Source organism: Neofelis nebulosa, chromosome 15 (assembly GCF_028018385.1).
Source record: "Neofelis nebulosa isolate mNeoNeb1 chromosome 15, mNeoNeb1.pri, whole genome shotgun sequence".
Classification (NCBI taxonomy): Eukaryota; Metazoa; Chordata; class Mammalia; order Carnivora; family Felidae; genus Neofelis; species Neofelis nebulosa.
This window is the reverse complement of record NC_080796.1, coordinates 22,365,511-22,381,337: the sequence shown is the minus strand read 5'-3', so window position 1 is coordinate 22,381,337 and position 15,827 is coordinate 22,365,511. Positions and strand designations below refer to the sequence as shown.

Below are 15,827 nucleotides of genomic sequence, written 5' to 3'. Positions count from 1 at the left end.
CCAATCTCGTTTAATAAGCCTGAGTGAGGGAAGAGAAAAATAGCAAGTTTTGAATGTTACTATACGTTAAAGGTGTTTTACTTAATCCTTATGATGGCAGTAAGTGAGTTTCCATTTTGCAGATAAACTGCCTAAAGAATCAAGTTATCAGAGGCCGTGCAGTAAGTGGTAGTGCTAAGAACATATAGTAGCATATCTTAATTGACAACAAGTACACTGAGGATAATTACCTTGGACGACTGGAAGGGAGGGCCAAAACCACTACAGGCAGGAATGTTAAAAGTCTTGTTGCCTTCTGGTCTGAAAAGTCCCAATACATAATATACTTAGGGTCAGGGGAGAGCTAGCTTGAAAGAAGATTGGGAAAGACGAGGTTAATGGAACACAAACACCGTGATCTCCAAAAGTGGGGCTGGGCTGATTTAAAAAGATGGGCACCTACCTGGGTGGCTCAGTTGAGCTTCTGACTCTTGATTTTTGCTCAGGTCGTGGTATCCAGCTTTGTGTGGCTCTGTACTGAGTGGATCCTAAGATTCTCCCTCTGCCCCTCTAAACAAAATAGTAACAGCAAAAACCTTAATGTGACCTTAGCCTCTGGCACTGAGTGGGAGTTAGTACTACTCAAATTACGAGGTGCCCTCCAATGCTTGGAACCCATAATCCTATAACCCGTCACAGTGCTTCTACACTGAGGAAGGTGATGGGTTGTGTAGAGTACTGTACTGTTACTGGTAACTTGAGTTTGAATAACATACCTACATTTATGCTTATATTTGATTTGGTTCCTTGAAAGTTACACCCATCCCTAAGAGCCCATGTAAGTTATTGAGTGTAATGGAAATAACCCATTAGTTGACTCCACCCTACCAGAAAGCAGTTCTAATTTAGTACATGATGTTTTGCTAACTGCATATCCTGCCAAGCACATGAAGAATGGATCCCCGTGCAGTTATGCTCTCAAGCTAGAAAGTTGGGTTCCAGGATTCCAAACTAGTGCTTATTTATCCTTCAAATGTCGCAGCTTTTTAGGTAGATAGACTTTTCTCATCTTTCAAAAAGCTGTACGTTTATGTATTTTTTTTTTTAACGTTTATTTTTGAGACCGAGACAGAGCATGAACGGGGGAGGGTGAGAGAGAGGGAGACACAGAATCTCAAACAGGCCCCAGGCTCTGAGCTGTCAGCACAGAGCCCGACGCGGGGCTCGAACTCACGGACCACGAGATCATGACCTGAGCCGAAGTCGGCCGCCTAACCGACTGAGCCACCCAGGCGCCCCTTTATGTATTTTAAAGGGATCCTCATGCTCCTGAGCTTGGAAATGATAAACTATGCTTCCTTCTTCTCTCTTATTCCTGGTGTAAAGCTATGGAAAGCGTTAGTGTAGTGTGCTGCACAGGTGATAAAGCTGAGACTGGACTTGTGTTCTAGTGACCCTAATCATCCCAAGCCATTGAAAGGTCAGTGCTAGCAGAAACAGACCCATAAATACAGAGAACAAACTAATGGTTGTCAGAGTGGAGAGGGAGTGGGGGATGCAGACTTCCAGTTATGGAATGAATAAGTCAGGGATGGAAGGGACAGCATAGGGAATCTGGTCTATGGTGTTGTAATAGCGCTGTATGGTGATAGATGGTAGCCACGCCTGTGGGGAGCCCACTACAACAAAGAAGTTGAATAACTATGTTGTGTAACACTGTGTGTCATTATACTTCATTGAATTTTTAATAAAAAAAATTTAATGAAAATGAATTAACATGTAAAAAAATTAAAAGGTCAATGCTTGCTAAGAGTTAAGCTACCATAAGCTGCCAGCATGCCCTCCCCTGCCTGTATTGGTCGATCATTTAATTCACTCACAAGAGGTTTTTTGAACATCTATTATATGCCAAGTAGTGCTGGGAATAGGTATTACAAAGAACAATACAGACAAAAATAAAATCCCTGCCCTCATGGAGCTTATATTCTACTGGGGCAAACAAAATACAATACACAAAATACAGTATATCAGGGAATGTGGTTAATAATATAGTACTACAGAGGAAAAATAAAGCAGGGAAAGGAGGGCAGAGCATGCTGGTGGGCAGCAGGAGCTCATTCAAATATGGTTGTTAGGGAAATACTCACCAAAAAAGGAAGTATTTAAGCAAAGGCTTGAGGTATTAGGAACTAAACAGTGCACTTATCTGGAGAAAAACTGTTAGGTGACAGCTGGGGCAAAGTCCTGGACATGGGCTCATGACTGGAAGACACCAGGAAAAGCAAGGACACCAGTGTGGGTGGTACAGGGGGAGCTCAGGAGGAGATGGTCAGTAGGTAGCAGGTGGCGAGTCATGGAGAGCTTTGGAGGCCACTGTAAGGACTCTGGCTTTTCTCTAAGATGGGAAACGACTGGAGGGTTTTGAGCAGAGGAGTGATGGGACCCTTACTGAGACTGCTGAAGGGTAAGGATGCAAGGGTAGGAAGCTTTTGCTGGATCCTTTTTAAAGGATCAGATGCTGGATATATTTTGAAGATAGAGCTGACCTTTGAGACAAAAGTTTCTCCCGATTCACTTTTTTAAAAAGTTTATTTTTAGTAATCTCTACACCGAACATGGGGTTGAACTCATGACCCTGAGATTAAGAGTCGCATGCTCTTCTCATGTACCAGTCAGCCACCCCACCAGATTCACTTTCTTGATCTGACCATAAAACTGAGGACTAGTATGTGTTTTTGTTTTTAATTTTCTTTAATGTTTATTTAAAAAAAAATATTTCTTTTTTAATGTTTACTTATTTTTGAGAGAGAGAGCACGAGTGGGGGAGGAGCAGAAAGAGAGGGAGACACAGAATCCGAAGCAGGCTCTAGGTTCCCAGCTGTCAACACAGAGCCTGATGCGGGGCTTGAACTCACGAACCGTGAGATAATGACCTGAGCCAAAGTTGGAGGCTTAACCGACTGAGCCACCCAGGCACCCCTCATGCAGGCTCTTTCTAACTAAGTTCACTGTCTTAGAGAAGAGTGACTCAGACGTGCACTATCGCATGACAACAATTATGTATGCAGTTGTTATACAGCTGTGCCATCAGGTATTTTTACTGTGTACCTGGTTATTTCTTGTGTTACAAAGTAACTTGCTTTCCTCAAAATGAGAAAAAAGTATCCTTAAGGCAGTATTTTGAGGAATGGTTTATACTTAAAAGAACAGTAGCAAGAAACGTGATCAGCGTTACAGACTTCTGGTTCTTCGGAGAAGGGAATACTGGACAAGACAGAGCAGCTGTATCGACACTATTTTATTCAACCAAAGCCCAAGAGCATAAAGTAATACCATCAGACTCATCATCTGCCAAACCTCTCCCTGATGAGGAGAAATTGTTCGTAAGACAAGGCTCTCTTGAAGCCAATAATAACCATTGATGTTGTAGCTGGCACTTGCGTATCTTGTTTTTAAAATTGGCACCACAGGATAAATCTAAATTCCCTACGAAAGTGGGGAGGTAGGATTTGAAATACAGCATCCAGTTTACAATCAGATTGTGCATTTTAAAATCCTACTTGTGTTGTTTTCAATCTTATCATTAAGTAGTTCCTTAGTTTTTTTTTTTTTTTTAATTTTTTTTTTTCAACGTTTTTAATTTATTTTTGGGACAGAGAGAGACAGAGCATGAACGGGGGAGGGGCAGAGAGAGAGGGAGACACAGAATCGGAAACAGGCTCCAGGCTCCGAGCCATCAGCCCAGAGCCTGACGCGGGGCTCAAACTCACGGACTGCGAGATCGTGACCTGGCTGAAGTCGGACGCTTAACCGACTGCGCCACCCAGGCGCCCCGTTCCTTAGTTTTTTGAAAAAAGACTTAATTTAAAATTTTACCCCACCTCAATGATAAAGATCTAAAAGAGTGACATTTCCCTGGATTTCAGAATAAGCATTATGTTTTCTTCTTGAAAGGCAAGACTGAAGAAAAGATGAGTGATGTCCAAAATGACTAGGTCTCAGATAACAATACAGGATTGTTTGACTTCTGAGGACAGGGGGCCCTTGGTATTTGCAGCCGAGAAAATACTCTCTGGATTTCAGGTGTCTTCTGTAACTCTCATTTCCAGGATAGAGAGACAACATTTTGGTCAGAATTAGGCTTTACACAGTCAATAGTGAGTTTGTTACATTTATCTCAGGGGATAAATGGATGTGAACTGCACTTTCCCACCTCTTAAAAGGAATTTCTGGAACTTCTCTCCACTGAGAAAGGGTAGGCAGACTTGGACACCCTTTCTCACCAAGACAGCCCTGCCAACAAGAATTTTCTCTCTCCAGAGCACACTCGCAGATGGGGAGATAGGGTTCAAGGACAAACTTTAGAGAAAAGCTCCACCTAACAGTGAATCAATCACTTTCTGCAGCTGTGAAGAACATTCACACTCTTGATCTACTGGGCATCACAGATTAGGCCTGGAAGTGAAGATGATTTTATTTTCCAAACAGAAACAACCATCGGATTGCACTGTTTTTAGAGCACTAAGAAAAATAGGCAGGGATAGAAGACTGATACTTGGTACTTAACTTTTTTTTTTTTTTTTTAATGTTGTACTTCTTTCTGAGAGAGAGAGAGAGAGAGAGAGAGAGAGAGAGAGAATATCCAAGTGAGGGAGGGGCAGAGAGAGAGGGAGACACAGAATCCGTAGCAGGCTCCAGGCTCTGAGCTGTCAGCACAGAGCTCGATGTGGGGCTTACAAACCGTGAGATCATGATCTGAGCTGAAGTCAGATGCTTAACCGACTGAGTCACCCAGGCACCCCAATACTTGGTACTTATAAATCAAAAGAATGTCAAGGCAAAGTGAAGATAAAGTAGAAAAGAACATTTTCATTAATCAAGGCCTTGTTCTCATTTCATACTTATTAAATAATTAAAAGCTGGGGCGCCTGGGTGGCGCAGTCGGTTAAGCGTCCGACTTCAGCCAGGTCACGATCTCGCGGTCCGTGAGTTCGAGCCCCGCGTCAGGCTCTGGGCTGGTGGCTCGGAGCCTGGAGCCTGTTTCCGATTCTGTGTCTCCCTCTCTCTCTGCCCCTCTCCCGTTCATGCTCTGTCTCTCTCTGTCCCAAAAATAAATAAAAAACGTTGAAAAAAAAAAAAAAATTAAAAAAAAAAAAAAAAAAAAAAAAAAAAATAAATAATTAAAAGCTTTTATTTATGTCACAGAATGTATAAGAAAATTACAATAGCCTCTGTGTTCACTTTTCTATATATTCGAAGTTGGCCTAAGGTCAATATTTTCAATTACTTATGATTAAGGAGAAGTGTTATTCAGGGATTAAAAATAATTACTATTTTTAAAGATTTTTTTTTAAGTAATCTCTACATCCAACATGGGGCTCAAACCTATAACCATGAGATCAAGAGTTGCATGCTCTTCTGACTGAGCCAGCTGGTTACCCCAATAATTATATTTAAAAATAGAAACATAAATAGAATACTGATTAATACAATTACTGTTTTTTTATGCTACAGATAATCAGTTTTATTTAATCTTAGACTATAAAATACATAGATGTATCTGTTCACAGATAAATAGTCCCATTTTCTTACATTTGTGTAATGCTTCATAGTTTTGCAAAGCATTTTCACTCACAATACCTCCACGTACATCATCTCCTCTGGTTCTGGCAAGAAGAGCCTTGTGAGGGAGCCAGGGCAAGTACTGTTCCCATTTCATACAAGCAGGAAAGGATGCTAAGTGATGTTTCTGTAACTTGTTCAAGGTGAAACATTAAGATTCTGTGATTTCCATTTCAGTGATTTTTTTTTTTTGCATTGTATCATGCTGCTTCCCACTATATTATGCTGAGAGTCAACATGTCACTATCTAGCTTAATTTACAGGATTCTCTTGATAAGGCTGGTTGAACTGACCCCTCCATCAAGGGACTAAAGGGGCAAGCATTTCCCCACGTTTCACATGGTCTGATTATCTTTGTCTTCAGTGGACAACTAACTATCCAGGTATGAAAAACATGATTAAGAAACACTAAGCTGTTCAATTCTCCAAGAAAGGGCCATCTTTACACCTCTCCAAGTCAGAAAATACAAAAGAAGTCCCAAACAAAAAAAAAAAATCCTAATAATGCATGTTATCAAGTAAAAATTGGATACCTTCTGTTTCTTTACTGTGGTAAAGAATGTTGTCTGGGTTCCTTCCACCTAAAGACCCACTTACAGACCTGTGGCAGAACTCCACATCTGATTTCAGCCTTGGGGAAGCAAAGAGGACAAAGCTGAAAAGCTCAGCTTTCTGGATGATACGGCTGATTCAGTGAGCTCTTTTCTGCTTCTGAGTCTGTTGGCCAGGAGACCTGGATATGATAGGGCTTCAGTTCCTCAGGAGGGAGAGAATCTGGGGCATTGCTCATGAGGTCATGCCCCCGGAAGGATTTGGGGAAGGCTATGACATCTCTGATGCTTGGTGCTCCAGTGACAAGGCATATCAGTCTGTCCAAACCTGGAAGTAAAATATCAAAGTTAATAGATGAGAATGTAACCTAAGGTTAAGTGACTAAGTTTTTCTTTTTTTTTTTTTTATTTATTTTTGGGACAGAGAGAGACAGAGCATGAACGGGGGAGGGGCAGAGAGAGAGGGAGACACAGAATCGGAAACAGGCTCCAGGCTCCGAGCCATCAGCCCAGAGCCTGACACGGGGCTCGAACTCACGGACCGCGAGATCATGACCTGGCTGAAGTCGGACGCTTAACCGACTGCGCCACCCAGGCGCCCCCTAAGTTTTTCTTTTTTAAAAATATATTTTTTTTAACGTTTATTTATTTTTGAGACAGAGAGAGACAAAGCATGAACGGGGGAGGGTCAGAGAGAGAGGGAGACACAGAATCTGAAACAGGCTCCAGGCTCTGAGCAGTCAGCCCAGAGCCCGACGCGGGGCTCGAACTCACGGACCACGAGATCATGACCTGGGCCAAAGTCGGCCGCTTAACCGACTGAGCCACCCAGGTGCCCCAATGACTAAGTTTTCCTACAAAGGTTGTAGAGAACTATTTTTAAAAATTTTTTTAATGTTTATTTATTTTTGAGAGAGCATGAGAAGGGGAGGGGCACAGAAGGAGAGGGAGACTCAGAATCCAAAGTAGGCTCCGGGCTCTGAGCTGTCAGCACAGAGCCCAATGCGGGGCTTAAACTCATGAACCATGAGCTTATGACCTGAGCCGAAGTCAGAGGCTTAACTGACTGAGCCACCCAGGTGTCCCTGTTATAGAGAACTTTTAAATAAGAATAAAAAAAAAAAAATTTAATTTAATTTAATTTAATTTAATTTTGGAGAGAGAACAAGCAGGGGAGGGAAGTTGGGGGGAGCAGAGGATCTGATGTGGGCTCTGCACTGACAGGCTGAAGGCAGAGACCCTGATGTGGGGCTTGAACTCATGAACCGTGAGATCATGACCTGAGCTGAAGTTGGACATTCAACCGACTGAGCCACCCAAGCGCCCCTAAATAAGAACCTTTAACAAGTTGTGGCCAAGCATAGTTCCCTGCCTTTTTAGGGAACTTTTGTTTGAGAGGTTCTTTTCTCATTCTAGAAAAGTGCTCAGGATGAATATTGACATGCTCAAATTAAGTCACAGCAATTAGTCCTTAGCAACAGTTTTCTAAAGGTTGACAAAAATCAGATGCTGTGCAGGGCACTGCAAGAACACAGATGGAAGTCCTTGCTGTTGAGGGCCTACAATCTAGGTGAGCTTCTGAGAATTTCTCACACTCTTTCTTGCTTGATAAAACAAAGTAACCATGGCAGAGAGCACTGGCATATTCCTACTTTCACACAAGCTGAATAGAATGAGCAGTGCTTTCCAGATTCCTATGAATGTGCCTGTGAGACCCCAGGCATTTGAGAAATATTGACTTAAGACTGAAGTTCTATTCGATTAAAAAAAATCTTTCAAATGCAAATTATCAGTCAAGTTTTATCTTTAACTGGTAAAATACACTTTAAGTATATATGAATGAAATGAAAATACAGATTTAAATTCTTATAATATTCTTGGGCTTGCACCCTATCCTTTTTACCCCCTCTCCTCCTCCGCCCCTGCCTGTAAACTAAGCCCAAATTTGAGACATAGGGTTATGGAATGAAATTTAGCTTGTAAAAGGATAGATTGTTTACCTAAGGCAATTCCTCCATGAGGGGGCGCCCCAAAATCTAAAGCCTGGAGTAGGTGGGAGAGCAATTTCACATCTTCCTGAAATTCAAAACATAATTCAATGTGAATACACACTGAGGGTCCATCGAGTGCCGCACAGTAAGCTTAGGTGCTAAAGGGAAAATAAAGCTGAGTTAAAAAAATACCTTAAGAGGTTGACAGTTTAGCAAGAGACTATGACAAGTCACAGATATTAAAACATGTAGAGACATGCCTGGCACTCCGTGCCAGGCCCGCAGCCACAGATTATACTGATAACGTAAACAGAGTAACACCAACTCAGGACATGGAGATGTGAGCCCAGAAAGGTAGGGTGAGAGCAAGAAACTGTCCTATCACAGGGCCAAGGGAGGAGAACATTAGTAAGAGGGGAATGTTGTCAAACACACCTGGGAGGTAGGACAGCTTGGTGGCCAAGAACAGGCCACTGGGTTTGGTGGCTCTGCAAGTTAATTCATGTGGGTCAATGTGTGTAGATATGTTGAAAGTGTATCTGACAATGGTTCTCTCACCAGGCTACACATCAGAAACAGGTGGGGACCTTTTAAGGAACAGATGCCAAAGTCTCACACTTAGAGCTTTTTATTTAATTGGTCTGGTGTGGACTAGTGGGCTGATTTTTTATTCTTAACACTTTGCCATTGATTCTGTTCTCATGTGCAGCAGGGCTGAGAACCACTGGTGGGAGGGAAGTAGCAGAAGCGGTGAATTCTCCATGGACTCATTTAAGAAGCTTAACAATGAAAGGAAGAAAATCAGCTGGGAAACTGATGGCTGGATGCCTTGAGTTGGGAGGAGAAAAGTTAAGGGACCTCACCATGACCTTAAAGCTAATGGGGAGTCTGGGGATTTAAGTTCTCCAATCCTGCTCTCAAAAAATAAAGTGCTTTCATCCTACCCCACCCCTGTTAGTTAATCCCACAAAATGACCTTTCAGGACCAGACTCTCTTGGACACTTTCCATTCTGAAATCTATCCTGGCCTTCTATGGAATCGTCAAGAAACTGCAGATTCTTAGGCCCACATCTGTATAGACTCTTTTTATTTTTTATTTTAAAAAAAATGTTTATTTTTGAGTGAGAGAGAGCGAGAGTGAGCAAGCATGAGTGGGGGGAGGGGCAGAGAGAGAGGGAGACACAGAATCCGAAGCAGGCTCCAAGCTCTGAGCTGTCAGCACAGAGCCCAACACAGGGCTTGAACCCATGAACTGTGAGATCATGACCTGAGCCAAAGTCAGATACTCAACTGAGTGAGCCACCCGGGCTATCTTAAAAACATTTTTTTTTTCAAAGTTTATTTATTTATTTTGGGGGGAGTGAGAGAGAGAGAGAGAGCAAGTGAGCAGAGGAGGGACAGAGAAAGGGAGGGTGAGAGAATCCAAAGCAGGCTTTGCACTGATGCTGTGAGCGTGGAGCCTGATATATGGCTTGAACTCACAAACTGTGAGATCATGACCTGAGCTAAAATCAAGAGTCTGTTGCTTGACTAACTGAGCCACCCAGATACCCCCTAAAAACATTTTTTTAATGTTTATTTTTTTTATTGTGAGAGAGAGGGAGCACACACGCATATGCGTGCATGTGGAGGAGGGGTAGAGAGAGAAGGAGGGAGAGAATCCCAGAATCCCAAGTGGGCTCTGTGCTATGGGGCTTGAACTCATGAAACCGTGAGATCATGACCTGAGCCAAGATCAAGAGTCAGAAACTTAACCAATAGAGCCACCCAGTCACTCATCTTTAAAATGGGCAGAATAAGGGTATTTATCTCAAAAAGTAATTGTGAGGATTAAATGTATCAATGCAGATAAAGTACCTACTGCCTCGCACATATAGTAAGCACTAATAAACAGCTTTTATTATCATTTACTTTTCAAAGTCTTTAGTAAAAGTAGAGAGACAAGCCAACACTATTCTGTATCTACTGAATCCTTCATTCATAAAATTAAAAAAAACAACACAAACATTCTTGAAGGCAGCTATACTCACCACTATACCACCAACACCAGCTAAAACAGCAAATATTCTGGTTAAAACAAAAAAAGCAGGTTAAGAGATGATGTCACCTTTAGCAGTGTTGCCAGAATGTAACGCTGGAGCTCTGCGTCATGTATTCGGATAGAACCACCTCCTATCTCATTGCCATTTAAAACCAAGTCATAGTGTTGGCTACGGACCTAGAAGATTCACAGAGTCTTTATGTTAGAGAAAATTTCTCATTTTCTGTTCTACACGTTGAAGATGCTACAGCAATTCAGAGACAATGTATTAACTGTGGGCTCGAACCCGACAATTTTTTCCGAGGTTTCCAGAAGTGGGTCAGACTGTGAAATCTGAACTTCTTTGCCCTTGTTTCCACATTTCCTTTTAAACCGGAAGTACTGATACGGTACCTGTTTGGGTTCAGTGTGTAAGAGGTGGATGTCGCTGGGGTGGGGAGCAGTAAATGGGTGGTGGGCCGACTCCAGCTCGCCAGGATTTTCCTCCTTGGGGAGGAAGAGTGGGAAATCCACAACCCAAAGGAAAGAGAACAGAGCTGGGTCACGGAGGACCAATCCTCTTGCTTCTAGAAGCTCAGCACATTCCAGTCGTAGTTTTCCCAAAACAGAGCACTGGGAACAGAAAACACAACCACTGAGTTAACTGCGGCGACAGAGCAGACAGCAGATGACACAACCTGGACTCTATAGTCAGGCTATCCTCTGGGAAGGGATCAGGAAATTAACAGATGACACTCTGGGGCACCTGGGTCCAACTTCGGCTCAAGTCATGATCTCATGGTCTATGAGTTGGAGCCCCGCATCAGGCCCTGTGCTGACAGCTCGGAGCCTGGAGCCTGCTTCCGATTCTGTGTCTCCTTCTCTCTCTGTCCCTCCCCCGCCCTCAAAAATAAATAAACATTAAAAACAAAATTAAAAAAAAATAGATGACACACTCTGAGCCTCTCAGGGGACACAGATCTGAGGATGATCTGACCGCAATGTGGTTGAGAATGTCAGACTCAGCCGAGTGAGTAGGATTTGATAACAAAGTGATTGAGAGCACAGGTACCCGAGCTTGACTGACTCGGGTGTGTCTCAGTTTGCCTACTGACTAACTTCCCTACAGCTTTTTCTATAGTAAAATGGAGATAAATGTACCTACTCCGAAAGCCGTCGTGAAGACTGAGACAAGGCATGGAAGGTGCAATACGACTGGCAGTTATTGTATTGTCTTCCTTACCGCTCCTGAAGGGTCGTGTGAGGTTCTGATGAGCGCCTGGCACACAGCTGATGGCCAATACACGTTGGCTATTATTAGAGGGGCAGTACAGATTAGAGGTTAGTTTAAGAGTGTGACTTTTGGAACCGGACTTTGTGGGTTAGAGCTCTGGGTCCTCCACTTCCTAGTTGTGTGTGAGCAGATTTTTAACTTCTGTGCCTCAGGTCTCCTATCTTGGAATGGTAGCCATATCAGTCCTTCTCTCAGTAAGGCTGGCATGAGGATTAAATGAGTTAATATGCACAAAGTACTGAGAACAGTGCTGAGAAAATGGGAAGTGCTTCCTGAGTGCTAACTCTGATAAGCAGAACTTCCCTGAAAAAGGGCTGTCAGGACAAACCGTGCCTGGAGACATGCACAGGCGTCGCTTATATAGCCTCTTCATCTTACGTTTAAATATCCACACAGGGTGCTTGCACTGTGACATATTCAGAATGCTAATGCTATTCCACCTAAGTCTGGTTTCTAGTTCTTTCAAGAAATCCCGGTAGGAATTAGAATGGTACCTTCCTGAGAGAAGAATGCCAGTAGTTTCACTCCATACTAGGAGAGAGTAGAATGGCCAAATGAGTCTGCAGCAGGATTTCTGTATAATATAAAATCCTGTATAATATAAATTCTGTAAATATAAAATTCTGTATAATATAAAATATAAAAAATATTTTATATTATAATATAAAATATCAATCTGTGATAAAGTGGACATTCCCTAGCAAGTTTAACAGTGATGTTCATGTCTAGTATTCAAAATGATGTTGAGGGGGCACCTGGGGGGTTCAGTCAGTCGAGTGTCCGACTCTTGAACTCTGGTCACTCAGGGTTGTGGGATCGAGTCCCGCATTGGGCTCTGCACTGAGTATGGAGCCTGCTTAAGATTCTTCCTCTTTCTCTTTCTTCCTCTCTCTTTCTTTCTTTCTCTCTCTCTCCCTCCCTCCCCCTTTGCCCTCTCCCCCAACTCACACTTGGTCTAAAATAAGAAACAAAAACCAAAAAAACCCAAAACAAAAATAATGTTGATTAATTAATTCATTGAAAAATGATGGTAGCATCAAAACAGATTTGTAATTAAATACCTTTTTTCACTCCACTATTGCAAGGGAGGGGAAGGAAAGTGGGTTACATTTATTTATTAAAAAAAATTTTTTTTAGATCTTATTTATTTCTTATTTACTCATTCATTCAGAGTAATCTCTACCCTCAACGTGGGGCTCGAACTCATGACCCTGAGATCAAGAGTCACATGTTCTTCAGATGGAGCGAGCTAGGCACCCTGACAGTGGGGTACATTCAGCACTGAAACTGAACTCTGAAAATTCTCCTTTGGAAGGAAACAAGGGTATGTATGTTGCAAATACAAATTAGAAGAATGAACTTGATAAAGTACTCATCAGACACCAATGCTATAAAGGAATCATACTTTAGTGCAAGAATGAATTTATATTACACTTAACCTTTCCAGTGTATTTTCAACATTCATGCTTGACTTCTATTCCATACTTGTGTATGTTTTACATGGTCTCTATGGCCAAATCCAGTCTTACACAGATCTCCTTAAGCACAGAGATTTAGCCAGAGCGTGGTGGCACTCAATACCCCCGGCTGCTGCTCCTGAGGAAGAGGGTCCTGCCCTGACTGAGCAGGGCCAGAGATGTCTGCCAGCCCAGTAGCCTTCCAGCATCTCATCTATCCCTCCACAAGTTCAATAGTTTGGGAATTCCCAAATTTTCCTAATCTGCAACATCTCGAAAATGAAAATATTTTCCACAGTGAAGATCGATAGCCCTTTACCTAAGTGGCCTTCCTAATCAGAGCCAGATCTAACCTGTGTGAACAATGCCAATGGAGGCTGGTAGCTGGTGAAACACACTCTAGTTTTGATATGGTAGGTAAGTGCTGAAAACATTTATTAATATAAAAACTCATGCAGAGCAGCTCCACTTATTGAAATGAACACTTTTAAGTATGTATTATATATGCAGAAAAGAGGCATCGTTCAGCATCAACAGCACAGACATTTAGAGGTAGTGCTCCTTACTGCTTTCCTGTGCTCTCCGGCCGTGAGCAGGACCACACCGTCCTCTTGGATCTCCATCAGTCTGATTAGTTCTGATCTTTGCTCCTCCATTATGGACTTAGCAACTGGAGAATTCCAGTTTCTATTGGCTTTTGGGAATACAGGTAAGATTTCCTGTGATAAAGAAAAAGACTTACTCACATTTTTTTTTTTTAAAGTGGGGTTGATTTACTTTTCTTGTAGTATATAAAGATTTCTTGTTCCCCACAGAACTGAAGATGGTCTTCATTCCCTCCCTCAACTTCTTCGAAATGATACTAAATGAATTACAAAAGGAATCTCAACATAATGAAAAAATGAAAGGGGATATAAGGTGGGGAAATACTGCAGATTTGTGGCAGGCTGCAAGGGAACAGAATAGGAAGGATCAAAGCAGCAAGACACAGGAAGCTCTGGCCTGGAGAAAATCGGAGCGGCCTCAGCACAAGAAGGAACTGATTTTAGCAGAAGCCTAGAGAGGCTCAGGACTCTTAGGAAGCTTTGGTTTCCCAAGGTAATGGGCAACGACTCTGCTGCTCCCACTAAACTGATCCTACCCATTCACAAAGCCCTTCCGAGGACCCCGTGCTCCCAAACAGCTTTAAAAATTTTTTTTTTAAGTAACCTCTATACCCAATGTGAGCTTGAACTCATGACCTCCGAGATCACGCTTGTGAGTTCAAGCCCTGCATCAGGCTCTGTGCTGATGGTGTGAAGCCTGCTTGGGATTCTCTCTCTCCCTCTCTCTCTCCCCATGCACACTCTCTTTCCCTTTCTTTTTCTTTCTTTCTTTCTTTCTTTCTTTCTTTCTTTCTTTCTTTCTTTCTTTCTTTCTTTCTTTCTTTCTTTCCCTCTCTCTGCCCATGTACACTCTTTCCCTTTCTTTTTCTTTCTTTCTCTCCCTCTCTCTGCCCATGCACACTCTCTTTCCCTTTCTTTCTTTCTTTCTTTCTTTCTTTCTTTCTTTCTCTCCCTCTCTCTGCCCATGCACACTCTCTTTCTCTCTTTCTTTCTCTCCCTCTCTCTGCCCATGCACACTCTTTTCTTTCTTTCTTTCTTTCTTTCTTTCTTTCTTTCTTTCTTTCTTTCTTTCTTTCTTTCTTTCTTTTCTTTTCTTTTTTCTTTCTTTTTCTTCTCCCTCTCTCTGCCCATGCACACTCTCTTTTCCCTTTCTTTCTTTCTTTCTTTCTTTCTCTCCCTCTCTCTGCCCATGCACACTCTCTTTCTCTCTTTCTTTCTCTCCCTCTCTCTGCCCATGCACACTCTTTTCTTTCTTTCTTTCTTTCTTTCTTTCTTTCTTTCTTTCTTTCTTTCTTTCCTTTCTTTCTTCTCCCTCTCTCTGCCCATGCACACTCTCTTTCTCTTTCTTTCTTTCTTTCTTTTTCTTTCTTTCTTTCTTTCTTTCCTCTCCCTCTCTCTGCCCATGCACACTCTCTTTCTCTTTCTTTCTTTCTTTCTTTCTTTCTTTCTTTCTTTCTTTCTTTCTTTCTTTCCCTCTCTCTGCCCATGCACACTCTCTTTTTTCTTTCTTTCTTTCTTTCTTTCTTTCTTTCTTTCTTTCTTTCTTTCTTTCTTTTCTTTTCTTTTCTTTTCTTTTCTTTTCTTTTTCTCTCTCCCTCTCTCTCTGCCCATGCACACTCTATTTCCCTTTCTTTCTTTCTCTCTCAAAATAAATAAATAAACTTTAAAAAAAAAAAAAAAAAAAAAAAGGACCTGAAAAGAAAGAGATAATTTAGGGACCAAAGGAGTAAGGCCCGAATCCTCAAAGGCAGTGAGAAATATATTTTACCAATAAAAGCAGAATAAAGTATGATGGAAAAAAACAAGAAACAGCTACTGGGACATAAAAATGATTGGTTAAAAAGAATTCAACAGAAGAGTTGAAGAGATCTCTCAAATGAAAAGGACAAAGAGAATGAAGGGAAAGGACACAGAAAAAAAAGAGACATACAATTTACAAAAGGAGGTCCGAATAGAAATCAAAGAAATTCCAAAAAGACTACAGAGAATGATGAAGTCAAAACAATTAGTACTAGAAGAATTTTCCACAGATGACAGACATGAGCCATCACATTGGCTTCTAGAGTACAACACACTGAATGCAAAATGACCCAAAGGTACACAAACTGAAATTTCAGAACATGAATAATCAGGAGGCTGCATGCTTCCAAAGGAAAACTATGCATGCTTCCAAAGGAAAACTATCAGGTTTGCTACAAAGGAATAAATTCATATAAGCATCAGGCTTCTCATCAGTAACAACAGGTACAAGAGAAAAAAAAACAATGCCTTCAACAAGCTAAGGCTGTGCTGGGTAATACAGTAGCC

At 41.8% G+C, this 15,827-nt stretch overlaps 1 protein-coding gene and 1 long non-coding RNA gene across 4 annotated transcripts in view; one reads left to right on the top strand and one right to left on the bottom strand.

The window, feature by feature from the left end:
- Positions 1 to 5,152: 5,152 nt before the first annotated feature.
- Positions 5,153 to 15,827, bottom strand: part of DARS2 (aspartyl-tRNA synthetase 2, mitochondrial) — a 30,725-nt gene continuing 20,050 nt past the window's right edge. For 2 of the 3 annotated variants that reach the window (XM_058701702.1, XM_058701704.1), the window contains 5 exons: positions 13,482 to 13,634; positions 10,579 to 10,797; positions 10,252 to 10,362; positions 8,153 to 8,228; positions 5,153 to 6,480 (listed from right to left, as the gene is read on the bottom strand). In XM_058701702.1, coding sequence (XP_058557685.1) covers positions 6,266 to 6,480; positions 8,153 to 8,228; positions 10,252 to 10,362; positions 10,579 to 10,797; positions 13,482 to 13,634 — 774 coding nt within the window. In that variant the 3' untranslated portion in view covers positions 5,153 to 6,265. Of the gene's footprint in view, positions 6,481 to 8,152; positions 8,229 to 10,174; positions 10,212 to 10,251; positions 10,363 to 10,578; positions 10,798 to 13,481; positions 13,635 to 15,827 lie in introns of all 3 variants that reach the window. The other variant, XM_058701703.1, reaches the window with a different exon arrangement.
- Positions 12,146 to 14,246, top strand: LOC131496271 (uncharacterized). Its single transcript, XR_009254405.1, has 3 exons — positions 12,146 to 13,336; positions 13,426 to 13,624; positions 13,731 to 14,246. It is a non-coding gene; the product is annotated as an uncharacterized LOC131496271 (long non-coding RNA).